The following is a 13883-nucleotide window of genomic DNA, read 5'->3' as shown; positions in this document are numbered from 1 at the left end:
AGCGCGCGTCCCCACGCCTGCGCGCGCATTCCCGAGCCCGCCTTTCCGCTTCCTGCCCGTGCCGCCGCTGCCGTCGCTCCGTGTCTCTGAGGGGAGGACGCCCGCGGGGTGCGCTGGGGACGGGCTGTGGCGGGATGGGCGGGCTGCAGTAGGTCTCGGTGCCGGCGCTCGGTGCCCACCGGCGCCCCGGGAGGGCCCGGGGAGGGGGCGGGCGGGGGCAGGGCAGGCAGGGCGGGCTGTCAGCTCCAGGGGCATCCCTGTCGTCCCGCAGGCTCGCCAGCCGGCCGCCAGGATGTCGTACATGCTGCCGCACTTGCACAATGGGTGGCAGGTGGACCAGGCCATCCTGTCGGAGGAGGACCGGGTCGTGGTTATCCGCTTCGGGCACGACTGGGACCCCACGTGCATGAAGATGGATGAGGTCCTGTACAGCATCGCCGAAAAGGTAAACAGAAGCTTTCTGCTCATTCTGAGCTCAGTGTTCCCCGTGGCTTGCTTGGAGCCTGGGGCAGCTTGTAACGGGTTCTGCACAGGTGTCCAAGCTTTAGGAGGCAGCGGGAAAGCTGTGTGATTTTACTTTCACGACTGTCTCCTAAAGACTGCCTTAATGCTTGCAGTATTTTGGGGGGTGAAAAGAGCATCGCAGATATTCGGAAATCGAGGTTGCTGCCTGTTAATAACCCGTCATTGAATGAGCATCGGCATTCAGACAGAAACAATGCTCGGTGGTAGAGCTGCTGCGGCTCCAGGTAACGCAGCACTCTCACTTTACAGAGGAAATGTGTGGCACCTGCAGGTTTCCATCTGAGTAACTTGAAAAGTTACTTTCATTTTGGGTCTTAAAAATGGTGAGGTGCTAAAATGTGCGGAATGGTGTTGATTAATCTGTCATTTATATAATTCTGATTAATCCATCAGCGATATCAATGTCAGTGATATTATCTGTGGAGACCAATAGCATTCCACTGAGTTGCATGGACTAAATTAAATTTTAAGAGGCAAACTCCACAGCTGTTTTCAGATGGAAACTGAATGATTACCAACAGCTGGTCACTCGCTTAAGAAAGATACACAGATAGGAAAAATTAGACTGTTAGAATACATAATCAGCTAAAATTTACCTTCTCATATATTTGCTAAAGGTTTTGCATAGCGATAGATGTAGAATATTGACAGCTCTTTGAACCACATGAAGAAAGAAGAAAAATATCTGAAATGGTAACTTGGGTAGGAAAAGGTGCTAGCTATCATAGAAATGATAGAATCATTTGGGTTGGAAGGGACCTTAAAGATCATCTCATTCCAACTCTCCTGCTATGTCTTACACTAGACCAGGTTGCTCAGGGCTCCATCCAACCTGGCTTTGAACACTGCCAGGAAGGGGGCACCCACAACTTCGCTGCCTTCATACAAAATTCTGTGCATGCTGCATAGCTTGACATGGAATAGTTTTTGTGGTGTACTGTCTTCTAAAGTTTTTGGGTTTTTTTTAAATAAATTAACTTGTGTCTTGAAAATCCCCATAATGAAAGATCTATACCCACAGCCATGTGTTAAGACATATTAGAATGCAGTAAAGAGTTGTGATGTTTTAATTCAGTTGTTCTGTATTCAGCCTGGTGGGAGTGTTATGCTCAGATACTGTTAGTGTGGACCTGTGGCAGGATGCTTGGCAATTTGGCAGATCTGCTAGCAGCTAGGGGTGACTGGGGGAAGAAGGAACAAAGTAACTTCTTATTTAAAAATCTCCCTCTGCAGAAATGGCAAATTAAAGGGGGAGATCCTACCTCATCCTCTTGCTTACAAGCCATGTTTGGATCTCTGCTGTTTTAAAGAGTGAGTAAAAGTTCCAATTGTACAGGTGTTTATTCTACAGAATAATACAGAATGTTAAAGTGCTATAATTGCAGGCTACATTTGAAGACAATGTGGCCATATTTTACATTTGTTACCCTGGTACAATATTCTTTTAGACTGCAGCATGTTTTTGGGTAGCAGTAATATTTATCTGTAGTTTATGATAGGAGAACAGGGTTGGTTTTCTTTTTTTTTTTTTTTCAGTTTGAATCCTTTAGTGGAAAAAGAAACTAGAATGCTACATGAATATACAAAGTAGATAATTTTCACTGAAATGTACTCCACTTGCACTTGACTGGGTTTTTTTCCCTAGTGTTACATTAAAAAGAAGCATTTCATTGAATGTCAAAACAAATCATAATTGTAAGATGTTAGATTTTCTTTTCTTTGTCAGGGTATCAATCAAATACTGATTGAAACAAGAACTGAGTTTCACAAATTTCATCTCAAAGACCTTTTCTAAAAATACACTTTTTTCTTTTCATTAAAGGAAATTCATAATTATGAAAACCTATCTCCTGAAATACAGGGATTGGTTTGCTAAATTAATGCACTTTGTTATAGTGGATTAATGTGCATTTAGGGGGGATTTTTCAAATGCTGTGCATTTATTTAACCATAATCAGAAGTGTGAATACCTGTGGCTTTTCATCAAACAGTAGTTGTGCCTCTGCATTACTGCTAAGGTTACATGAAAGGTGAGAGAGGAAAAGAAGGTGGGACAGGGAAAGAGGTAGCTATAAAAAAAGGCATGCTGGTATTTTAGGTGTTTGTAATTAAAAGCTGAGCAAAGTTAATCCATTTACTGATGTCTCCGGTTTTCAAAATTATTAGCTGTAAGCACTGCTCTTGGCAGTGCAATGTCTTTCTCTTTTCCCCTAGAAATTTATCACCTAAATTTACAGCATAATTAGAAAGAAAAAAATTCAAATAAATATTGCCAGTACAGACTTTCAAGTTTGTACTTGCTCTGTTCAGTTCAGTAATGCAAGTCTGCTAGCCACCTTCAATTTGAGTCATTTGCTGCAAAAGCTAGTCACAGTTCCTGTATTTTTCTCCTGTGAGTTTCTTGGCCAGAAAGTAGTGTTCTGTAGTTCTAAACAGAAAAAAACACTGTCTAGAAACTGGATAGGAACATGAGAAGATGGAATCTTGGATCTTGTTTCAGATTTCCATAGATATTTGTGCTGTAAGGTTTGCTTTTCAAAGGCAGCTGAAATCTTAAAAACTGAAAAAAAGTATTACTTACCTCTGACAGAAATGTCAAGAAACTTCATGATTTTTGTCATTCATCTTAGTCATTAATCATATTTCTGTGTCAATCTCATGTTGTAGACATTAATTAATTAATTTATTTATTCATTTATTAGAAGGATATTGTTAATGAAGAAAGGGCGGAGAACTTCAGAGGACAAATGAGTCTTGTGGCATGTGATTTTTCCTTTATCTGTGTTTCTTGTTTACTAGCAAAGTGTGTGATCTTCATGAAGACAGGATACAGAATCTTTATCTGATGTTAAAGTCCTGTAGATTCCTCTGCTTTATAGTCTTGAGGCATTCAGTTTAAAGATTTCATGGCAGTCCTCAGGCAGACACAGTTCTGTGAAGTATTGAAACAGCCTCTAACTGTGGGCAGGCAGTAATGTACTTCTGGGTTTTCTACATGTGTGTTCAGCAATGTAGATTGATTAGACTGATAGAAGCTACCATCATTGAGGAAAAGGGGGAAAACAACCAACAAAATTGAAGCCTAACCTGTGAAAGCAAGTCATAAAATTTTGAATCCATGCTGCTGTTTGACTTAGGTTTCCTACTCTACCCTGTTCCCATGAGTAGCAGCTCCAATAGCCAAGGCAGAAAAAGTTTTGAATTAAAAGACAGGTAAGGGAAGTGTCAGAAATAGTTAATATCTGTCTCTGAAAATATTTTTGTCTTCAGTTGTTGCACAAGTTAGGTGCTGCCCAGAAGGAGGTCTCTCACTAGAGTTCTGATTTTGTTTTTCTTCAGAAAGCAGTTGACTTACGGCAACAAATTTACTGGATTTAGTGTATGTTATGAGGTTAAGCACTTTCAGAATAAACTTGTGTTACTATGTGTTCAGCTTCTAAAATACTACAAGTTTTTTTTTTCATATTGTCTCTACAGTAAAACTTTGGTTTATATTAACAACTTCAGTGTAGTCTCTCTTGTAACTACTGCAACTGCTTGTATTTATTGGGGTTTGCTTGTTTAGAGTTGTATTTTATTCTTGTTCTGAGGTGTCCATACTGTATCCTCAGTTACAACCCACAAGTCAGAAAGAAAACTTGTTAGCAACCACTGCACTGACAGGGTAGCAAAACTGGTTTTGTACAGAAATGTAGGTTTTCAACTGACAGCTCTGTCTGAGCAATGAATTCACATCCCAACAGGGAGAGGTCAACCTTTGGTTTGTCTCCACAAACCATGCACATCCATAGCAGTCTGAATCCATGAATACTTCCATTGCGTTTGCTTAAATCAAAGCCTAATCTAAAGCTTTGTGAATTAGAGCAGGCTGTGTGTGAAGCCGGCTCAGGTGCTGCTCTGTACTGCTGCTGTCTTGGCTCCAATATTGTGTCTGAGACAGGTACTGCTTCTTCAGGCACTAAAACTGGTCAATATTGTGCAAAAAGAGACATTTGAGTCTCTGCAAGACTTGTCTCATGTTGAAATAAAATGCCTCTTGGTGACAAGCTTGCCCAGCCCCTAAACATTAAATGGCCCAGCCCCTAAACATTAAATAGGCCACTGCAGTTCTTCTGCATAATCCTCTCCATGTGTTTAGTCCCTCCTTAGGCCTGAATCCCAATCTCCTGCTGCTATCCTTGGCAGCCAGTGTCCAAACTCAACAAAGCACACCCTCATTCAATGTGCTTGCAAGCTAACTCGTTTTGGAGTAGTGATCTTGCTAAATTTGAAATTAGGAAAGTAAGAGGTAAAGAATAGAGCCACTTTTAAAGTTTTGAATTCAAATTTGAGTCCAGCTTTAAGCTCTGCTTTAGACTTAATACCAGCTTTTCAGCAGGCGACTGTCATCAGTTTCACTTCTATAAAAGTTGGTCAGAGAGAAGGAAGATTAATTAATGTCTTGGATGCTTGGGTTCAGGTGATGACTTGCATATGTGCTGTGCAAAGGTGATTTGAGTGATCCAGTCCTTCTTACTAAGATTTATGTAACAAAAACAGACTTGTGTAGTCTGTTTCTCTTGTATGAAATCCTAGGCTACTGATGATCACTGGTAGTGACAAGCATTTCTGGTTCTGCAACAGCTCAACTAAATTAAATGCATATAATGTCAAACTAACTTTAAAAGGTTTTTTTCTTCCTGTACTTTATGGAGTAGAGAGTTCTTGGAAGGAAAATTTTGGTTTAGGAGTGCTTTTGGAGTGGTATTCTGGTGCAACATGTAAATCTTCTAATCTTTCACCAAACAAAACAGGTCTAAGAATGTTTTATTAATGCTAGGCTTATCTTACAATAATTTTCCAAGCTCCAAATTAAGTAATTGTTCAAAGATGGTGTGTTCCATCAAAATTGCTGAATGTGTTGTAGAAATTTCCCCACATGGTGAAGGTGTGCTGCTGATGCTAAAAATGCCAGCAGGGTGGAAGAAGTAATGATAGGATAAAATGAAAATGGCTCCTCAGGTGTTTTGTTTTCTAAAAAAAGGACCAAAACCCCCAGAACTGTCTTTTGCCTGCCAGGGCTCACCAGGGAGTAGCTTCAGTCACTTTTTGGCTAAATTGTGTTGACTCCGAACATCCCAATAAGGTTCTTAGAAGTCTTTAATGTAAAATTGAAATGGCTGTAAAGGATCCCTTCAGAGGGTTTGATATTATGACTATTTTAGTTTACAAGGCTTTACTTCTTGCCTGATTTAGAACATGGCTTAAATGGGATGTTTGCTTTATAATATTGACTGAATCTAGGACTATAACTGGCTCCATAAAAGCACAGTAAAAATGTGCTTTACTTTATGTTTTGCTGTTTTGCTCTAGAAGAGATTTTACTTGCCTTGCGTCTAATACTTACATTCTTGAAGTGTGATTATTTTTTATAATTTTGAAACTGTCTTGAAGTCCATAAAAATTTATTTACTCTGTGCTTCTGAGTTTGTTTTTTTTTTTTTTTTTTTGTAAATAAACATTTCCATACTTTCTCAGTAAAGTGCCTGCTAGGATGTCTACATACAGGCTACACAATATGTCATATTTTTCTCATACAAACTAATCCTGCTCTGTGAACTAAAATAAAATATTGTTCCATCAGGCAGATGTTATACTCATCAAAGTATTTCTGGACTTTTGATAGCAAAATTAACAAGTGGGAAGTACTGTCATGAACAGTGAGTTTGTCATAGATTTTAGACCATGTGTGTTAACTTCAGGCTGGTAATTCTGGGCAGTCAAATGGGAGGGACCAAAATTGTGTTAGCAGGTGACTGAGGATAGGGAGGCACAATTGTGCACTCCTGATGTAGTGCACAAACATTTGATAATATACCTTACAGTTAAATGTTTGTGCAATTTGGGTTACTTCTGACTTAGAATCTAGTGTGTGTGAGTGTGTTAATTTCTACTGTGCACTTATGAGCTAAGTTTAGAAACCAACACTTCTCCTAATTCCACTTAACAACAAGTACGCTAAGTTTAGGGGACAGAAATGTGACATGGTTTTCTAGCAGGATTGAAGGCATTGACTGACACTAGAGGGGAAGGATTCTTTTGCATGTAACTGAGTAACTTGGCAAAATGAAAGCCAGTTTACCAGAATTGTCGTCAATAGCTTCATATGAAGGTCTTACATTTTAGCAATTACACTTTCAAGTTTTAGCTTTGCACCTCTCAAAAAAGCAACCAGTTTTTAAATTAAATTATAAGTTTCCTTTTCATTTAATGAGTCTTGTTAGACAAATTGGACGTTATAGAGGGAGAAAAAATGCTTGGAGGCAGGCACCAGGGCATTGTAGATCATTAATTTTCTGAAGTCCGTAAGCAGCTGATGAGAGAAGCAAAATGTGTCAGCTTGGCTTGCACAAAGCAGTTATTCTGCTTGTTTAGAGCTGTGCATGCCACTGTGAGTTCTCAGTTCTATATAAAGGGTGTTTGTTCCTCTGGATGTTGATTTAGCATAGTATCTTTCCAGTTGACACTGGATGTGAAATGAGCTTTTTGGCTATACTGAAAAATATTTTCCATATTAATTGGTTGTTGTGGTTAACAGAAAAATCAAGGCTGTCTATTCTGATTTTATGACTTAATAATTTGGAAAATAAATGTTACAATAATGAAAGCTTATGTCTTTTAATTGGTAATATATATTGCTTTTGTATTTCCTGTTTTCTTCTGCTTAGGTTAAAAACTTTGCTGTTATTTATCTTGTGGACATCACTGAAGTACCAGACTTCAACAAGATGTACGAGTTGTATGATCCCTGTACTGTCATGTTTTTCTTCAGGTATGTGAGGGTTTTGGAATGTAACTCATTTAAACTTTGTGTTTGTCAAATACGGTGTCTCAGCAGATTGTTTCCAAATGCATAGCAGCACACTGATGCCTGTGTTTTATTGCTCTTCAGAAGAGCAAACTGATTATATAGGAAAATGGCTTGTTTTCCAATTAGCCTGGTAACAGTGTTTGATAATAGAATGCAAATTAGCGATAGTGAAAACTGGGTTTATTATCCATTGTTCTTAGTTTTAAATCTCAAACTTCCTGAAGAGAATGCTGTAGTAATAAAGCAGTCAAGCTTGCCAAACTTGCTTTCAAGATAAATCAAAAGTAGTAAGGTTTTCTTGGAGGTAAGGTTTCTACATTGATGAGATAAAATGTTCAGCTGACAAGCATGGAAGTCTCTCTGGAGATTGACAGTAGTGGGAGAGAAATACAAACAATAAGGAAAATGCTGAAGGATAATTGCATGAGTAGCCATTTTGGGGACAGGTTTGGAGTCTTTATTCTTGCTTTAAAAATTGACAGTGAAATGTCAGCTTGAGTGAGAGGAGTGGATATTCTTCCAGATAAATATTCATCTGCAGATGTCCTTTAATGCTTGTTTTCCACGCCTGTTTATGTTTGTAAGGGCTTCCTTTGATCCTACAAAGCATTTGGGAGGGGGGGTGGTGGTGGTGGTGTAAGATTTCTTTCTGAATTGTAATACCATATTAACTTGTTTTTTTGTTCTTCCTCTTTAAAGGAACAAACACATCATGATTGATTTAGGTACAGGTAATAACAACAAGATCAACTGGGCAATGGAAGATAAGCAGGAGATGATTGACATTATAGAAACTGTTTATAGAGGAGCCCGCAAAGGTCGAGGTTTGGTGGTATCACCAAAAGATTATTCCACTAAATATAGATATTGATGTTTCTTTGGGCTGCCTTTTTCATAATCCTATGTCCATTTAAATTTATTTCTGTGTATGTGTGTACATATATGTATATTAAAAGAACAAAACCCCTACAAGTCCTTGAATTTTGAGCATAATTTGAATTTTTTAAAAGATTTGAATTGTATTTGAGAAGTAGAAAACTCAAAGCCTAGAACTGTCTTGACTGCAGTAATATTGTAGCTGAATTTTGGGTTTTCTTTTTTTAAATACTTTCTCCTTTGTTGTCCTTTTGGTATTACTTATTTTTGTACACAAAAAGCCTGTTTGCAGGAAAACACTTCAACTGGTTTTGTTTGCTTTTATTACAAAAATATCTGGGAAAACTATACTATAGGTTTTTTTTTTTAAAGAATAAAGTGAGTTCCACTTACCTTAATTTTTTTCAGTTAGAAGACGAATAATTTACTTCTACTACCAAGTGTGCTGTAGAGGATTTAGAAAATGTGAAGGAAGTAAACCAAAAGGGTCTCAATTTCTGCTCAAGTTAATCCGGTTTAGAGTGATTATTGATTTTAGAATCATTTATGTTGGAAGGGACCATCAGCCTCCCAGTCATAGTAGGTTCCACACGGTCAGGTTGCCCAGGATTGTGTCCAGTGTTGAGTATCTTGGTTGGACCAGGTGATCTTCAAGGTGTCTTCCAACCTTGATGATTCCATGTTCTCTAAGGATGGAGAATCTTCAGCCTTTATGCAAGGCCTTTTCTGCTGTTTCAGCACCTTCATAGTTGAAAAAGGTGTTCCTTGCATCTAGCTGGAATCTTCTGTGTTTCAGCTTGTGTTAAGTAACCCTGGCGTACAACACCTTCAACAATGTCTGTTCCCCGTGCTCTGCCATGGGGTAGTGGTTTGCAGCAAGAAGCCATGCTCATTTCTTAAGGCTGGACTAACAGATTTCTCTCAAACCTGGGATCTGCTGTACTCCACTATATCTTAGTGGCTCTGTTTTACGTCCCTCCCACCACTGCATCTCTTGAACTGGGGAGCCTCCAGTCTGACAGAATGTTGTGGATGTGGTCTCCCAGCCATGTGAATGGGGGGTGAATGACTTGCTGGGCTTACTTGTGCTAATACTGACCAGTGAGTTGCTGCAGCCTGAGTACCATGCTCACTCACTCAGCCTTTCCACCAGACCCCTTTCCTGCAAAGCAGTGCCAGCCAGCCCCTCACACCTGCCCAGCTTGACATTTCAAACTTCATCAAGGTCCTGTTGGCCCATTTCTGCAGTCTGTCCTCCAGCATACCAACCTCTCCCCCCAGTCTGATAGTATGTGCAAGTCTACACTGATTAAAGCATTAATTGGAATGATTTCTTTATATTAACGAAGGCTGTAAGAGTAGAAGCATTTCTCCCTCGTTAGCTGAGGTATTGTTAAACTGGCAATGGTTCAGTTTCTGCATTTATGGTAAAACGTTCCCATTACATTTCAAACTAAATCTTCCCTGCAAAGACTACCAATGTTTTGGTGTACAGCCTTTAAGTTAGTGCAGATGTCCTGTTTCTGACTACCAACTTCTTCTTCTGGACATGCTTCGTAACTAGAATTCCTCATCTATTTCCAGGTCTTTAAATAAACTGTTTTCATCAAAACAGCTAACATTCAAGAACTGAAATTGTCACAAAATAAATACCTGTGTGATGTTACTTGCACTGATGTGCACAGCTTTGGGTGGGCTTGTGCAAAGAGCAACAACCGAGTAGTTGTAGCCTACAAATACTGCTGTTATTTTTAGTACAGAATGTTTTGTTCTAAGAACATATAAGCTAAAAAGGCAACAAATATTATTTTAATAGTAAAATAAATGCATTTTCATACATTGAAAACATTTGTGATTGGGTAAGTTCACTATACAGGATATAGTTTTCTATCCAAAATTGTGGCTTTGCCTTCTCTGAAACTAACAGTACTTTTTCAGTTCCAGGAAATACAGTGCCTCACTTTGATGAACTAGCCTAGCTTTCTATTTTTTTTTTTTCCTGGGGCAATAGTTAAAAATTTTTTTTCAAGGTTCTGTTATGACATGATGCAAACACATTTGTTTTCCCTTAACATTTTTCATCAATGTGACACTTGACTGTAAAATTTTGGAGTCATTGCTATGCCTTTATCTTCCTCAAACACATTCCATTTCAGTGCTGCAAAGATACAGTGAATAAGTAGGTTAGTGATTTATTCATGAATGTGATTCAGTATGGAGATAGGAAGATCTCTGTACACTGAAATGCATCTTCGTGGGTTGTCTTTCTGCATTTCGGAATATTATTGTGGACCTTGTGCAAAAGGCATCAGAATGAATAGATACTTAAATTTCTTCAGAATATTTACAGACATTACTGTCTTTCACTGGGTAAGAAGTTCCAATGACAAGAATAATTGCTGTGTCTCAGTTTGAATCAGGAAAGTGTGCAACAACAGGAAGACAAGATCACTTGCATCCACAGAACACGGAAGCAGCACTGCCTCATAAACACTTAGAACACAGAGTCAGGCATCCATCAGGGAGTGGGCTGGCATTTGCAACAGACGGATAGAAAATCCTGAATGCAATCCTGAAATGTAGCATGATGTTATATTATAAAGTGATTGACTGTAATTTACTGCTGTGTTTCGGGTGAGTGCATGTGAGAGGTGTGCTCCAAGCCACACTGGGAAGCTGTAGCAGGTTTAAAAGCAGAGGTACATAAATTTATACCAGCGAGAATTGTCAGCTAGGTTAGCATACCTGAGGGACAGGAATAGTGGGAGGGAGCACTTCACCACACACATTTCACTATGAATGGACAGCCTCAGTTCACATACTTGGGGTGTGAACTACCCCCTTGTATATGGCACTCAGCTGGAACAGAGACAACAAGATGCAGTTTTTCTTTTGTAAAAGTGGTTACATTCTTTGGCTCTTGACAAAAAAAAATCCAAGGTATATTTAATAATGTTTTTAAAATGGACACTTTCAAATCCAAGAAAATGCACGTATACTAAATACATGAACAGCAGTACTTGCCCATCACTCAAAACTAAGTGGAAAAGTATAAAACAGAAAAACTTAAGTCAATGTCTTTATTCCCAACTCTTCATTGCTGTTTTCTACCCCAGCCTCTGTCATCAGGTCAGCAACGCGCTTCTCAAGGTCAGTGATGCGCTCGCCCATTTCTTGCAGTAAAAAGTTAAAGATAACGTATTTATAAATAAGTTACACAATTTTACAGATTTTTTTTTTCTTCTGTAAGAACAAGCAGCTTTCTTCCAGATGTGTCAGCCTTTTACTTGTTCACATTTAATGCAAGATGAAGCATGCACCAGGTGGTATTGTTAGAACACAATCCCACGTTCTCTTACAACAGATAAGCATTCAAATTCTTAGTATGAAAAGCCTTTGCAAATACTCATGACTGAACTGTGTAAGAGATTGTTTTCTTTCTGAGGAACTATTTTAGGTGATACCACACAGTTAACCCACACAAGCAGAATATGACTGCTACTCAAACATTCAGGAAGCAGCTGCTTCCTAAAAGGTCAAGTTTCTGGGAAAAAAAAAGTGCTTCAGAAAGCAGAGCTAGTTTCTCTAAGTACATGTAATAAGAAAGCTCAGAGCCCCTTCTGGTCTGATTTTCTGCTTTTTAGGGCTCACCTTGTCATGCTCAGGCCAACAGCTGCTTTTAAACGGTGGCTCATTTGAGTTGCATTTTTGGAGATGGATGCTTTTTAAAATGCACCTCCAGAATCTTTATGCGTAATTCGATGCTTATTTTACTTGAAAGCCAGAACTGCTGCAGAGAGACTACCTTGCTACTTGTAGTGAAACATTTTTTAGGACTTCCTTCTTAGAAAAAGGGATATATAAACAGGCTGGGGGGGGAAGTCAGGTGCCTTTACGTCATAGGTGTTTAGCCACGTCACTCATATACGCTAATTTCCTGACAGAAGCCCATCCTGTTGTTAGAAGCAAAGACCCCGCCCGCACCCATCAGCGCGCAGGGGCCCCAGCCACGGGATCCGAAATCCAGCCGCGGGTACCCCACGTTCCAAAGAGGATATTTCTCAGCGTTAACTTTTCCGTCAGCGCCTGAAAATTCTCCTGCAGCCGGCAGAGCAGATTTTCCGCCTGCGAGGGGAGGGGGGAAATAAACACAGAGGAAGCAGAAGGCAAAGGCCCTGCCGTACAGAAGCCCCGCAGCCAGGACACCCAGCCCGGCCCCGCTGCGCTCCCCGCCCCGGAGCCGACCCCGCTCACCAGCTGCGGCAGCTCTACGGCTCCCGCCGGGTCGGTGGCCGCCATCGGTCCCGGCTCCGGCCCCGGTCCCTGCTCTCCGCCCGCCTCCGCGGGCGCGGCGGGGCGGGCAGCGAGCGCACGGCCCCGCCCGCAGCGCTCCGCAGGGAGCTGGGGCATCCTTAACTACTAATCCTTTATTTGCCGAAGAAATCGTCATTCCGCATGGCAATAACTAAATAAGGACGCCGAGTTTTGATCTTAAGAGGTCTTACCATTTTATGTTATTTTTTTAAAGGTTCGCTTCCTTTTTCCCCGTGTAACTAGTTTTGTGAGATGAAGTGGTAAAAATAGCGTGGTGGTTGAAGTTCCTTGCACTGCAGTATTGAGCGAGACAACACCAAAGGCATCAGCAAGAGTCGCGTGGTGCCTCTTGCAGCGCCAGCATCTAGGTCATCCCTGGCTTTTGGGCTGCACAGCGCAAAAAGCTGCTGGTGCAGCTATTACAGAGGTGTCTTTCTTCTGGATGCTGGGACAGTTGCCTGATGTAAATTAAGGTTTTCAATTTACTGTGTCTGTATGGTTAGGAGCATATCACTGTTGGGCAATAAATTACCTTAGTCAATTACTTTGAGTAACTACATATGCTAGTTATGCCAAATATGTGTCTTCATCCACAAGAAACTTCTGAGTTAGGAATGACTTCAGTTGCTGTAAGCCTACCACTTAGAATCTTTCTTAATAAACCTAATTGTTTTCCTTCTTGACCTACCCCACCTCACTTGAGAGGGTATGTTAATCTCTGAGGTGAAATTCTACCATCAAAGCCAACCTCTGCATTGCTATCTGCTTCTCATAATTGTGGCTTCTCTGTAGAGCCTTATCTTCCCCCTCTTGCAGGTTGCCCTCGTTGTAGAAAGAAAAATCAAGCATGTTTTGCAAAGCTTGAGTGTTCTAACAGTGTTACTGCTCTAGAAAGCTTCTAGAAAAAAAAAATTTGAACAATATTATGCATGCAGATAGGGTTTGCTTTGGTATGTAGGCACTAGCTTCAACCATACAGCCTTTTTATTCTGTTGCATAAGTAATAAGGAATAATTGGTGCTTCTTACCTATTTATTTGTCGATAATGAATCTTCTTTGCTTTAAGGCTACGTAGTAGAGCTGTGGTATTTTTACTTCTGATAACAGACATAATCTTCCTGGTTTTCCCTCCTTTCAGAAGAGCTACAAAAGCTTTTCTCTCACAAAGCAGTATTTCCCCTCAGAGGCAGTTGAAGTGGCTCTGTCTACTTGTGCCGAGTTGCCTTGAACAAAGCCATAGAGTCCTACTTGTAGTGAAGAGCTTGCAAGGATAAAGAACCAGCTGGAAATGCAGAGGAGCAAGTATTATACAGCCAAT

General features: G+C 40.2%; 2 protein-coding genes across 3 annotated transcripts; one reads left to right on the top strand and one right to left on the bottom strand.

Moving 5' to 3' along the window:
- The first annotated feature begins 38 nt into the window (after positions 1-38).
- TXNL4A (thioredoxin like 4A) lies at positions 39-8556 on the top strand. 2 transcript variants are annotated; one of them, XM_066189660.1, is made up of 4 exons: positions 39-108; positions 272-445; positions 7233-7336; positions 8075-8556. In XM_066189660.1, the coding sequence occupies exons 2-4, from the start codon at positions 293-295 to the stop codon at positions 8244-8246; spliced, it is 429 nt and encodes a 142-aa protein (XP_066045757.1). In that variant the 5' UTR covers positions 39-108; positions 272-292; the 3' UTR covers positions 8247-8556. The 2 variants fall into 2 exon arrangements, with proteins under 2 accessions (XP_066045757.1, XP_066045766.1); XM_066189669.1 differs by lacking the exons at positions 39-108; positions 272-445 and adding an exon at positions 1759-1836.
- A 2273-nt stretch (positions 8557-10829) lies between these two features.
- On the bottom strand, positions 10830-12613 carry HSBP1L1 (heat shock factor binding protein 1 like 1). Its single transcript, XM_066189683.1, has 3 exons — positions 12506-12613; positions 12310-12376; positions 10830-11430 (listed from the first exon to the last, which is right to left on the bottom strand). Exons 1-3 carry the CDS (start codon positions 12548-12550, stop codon positions 11318-11320), a joined length of 225 nt encoding a protein of 74 aa, XP_066045780.1. The 5' UTR covers positions 12551-12613; the 3' UTR covers positions 10830-11317.
- Between the last annotated feature and the right edge of the window lie 1270 nt (positions 12614-13883).

Source organism: Chamaea fasciata, unplaced genomic scaffold (genome assembly GCF_029207755.1).
Source record: "Chamaea fasciata isolate MVZ Bird 193981 ecotype frontalis unplaced genomic scaffold, bChaFas1.0.hap1 SCAF_1, whole genome shotgun sequence".
Lineage (NCBI taxonomy): Eukaryota > Metazoa > Chordata > Aves > Passeriformes > Sylviidae > Chamaea > Chamaea fasciata.
This window is presented reverse-complemented; position numbering and strand designations above follow the sequence as displayed.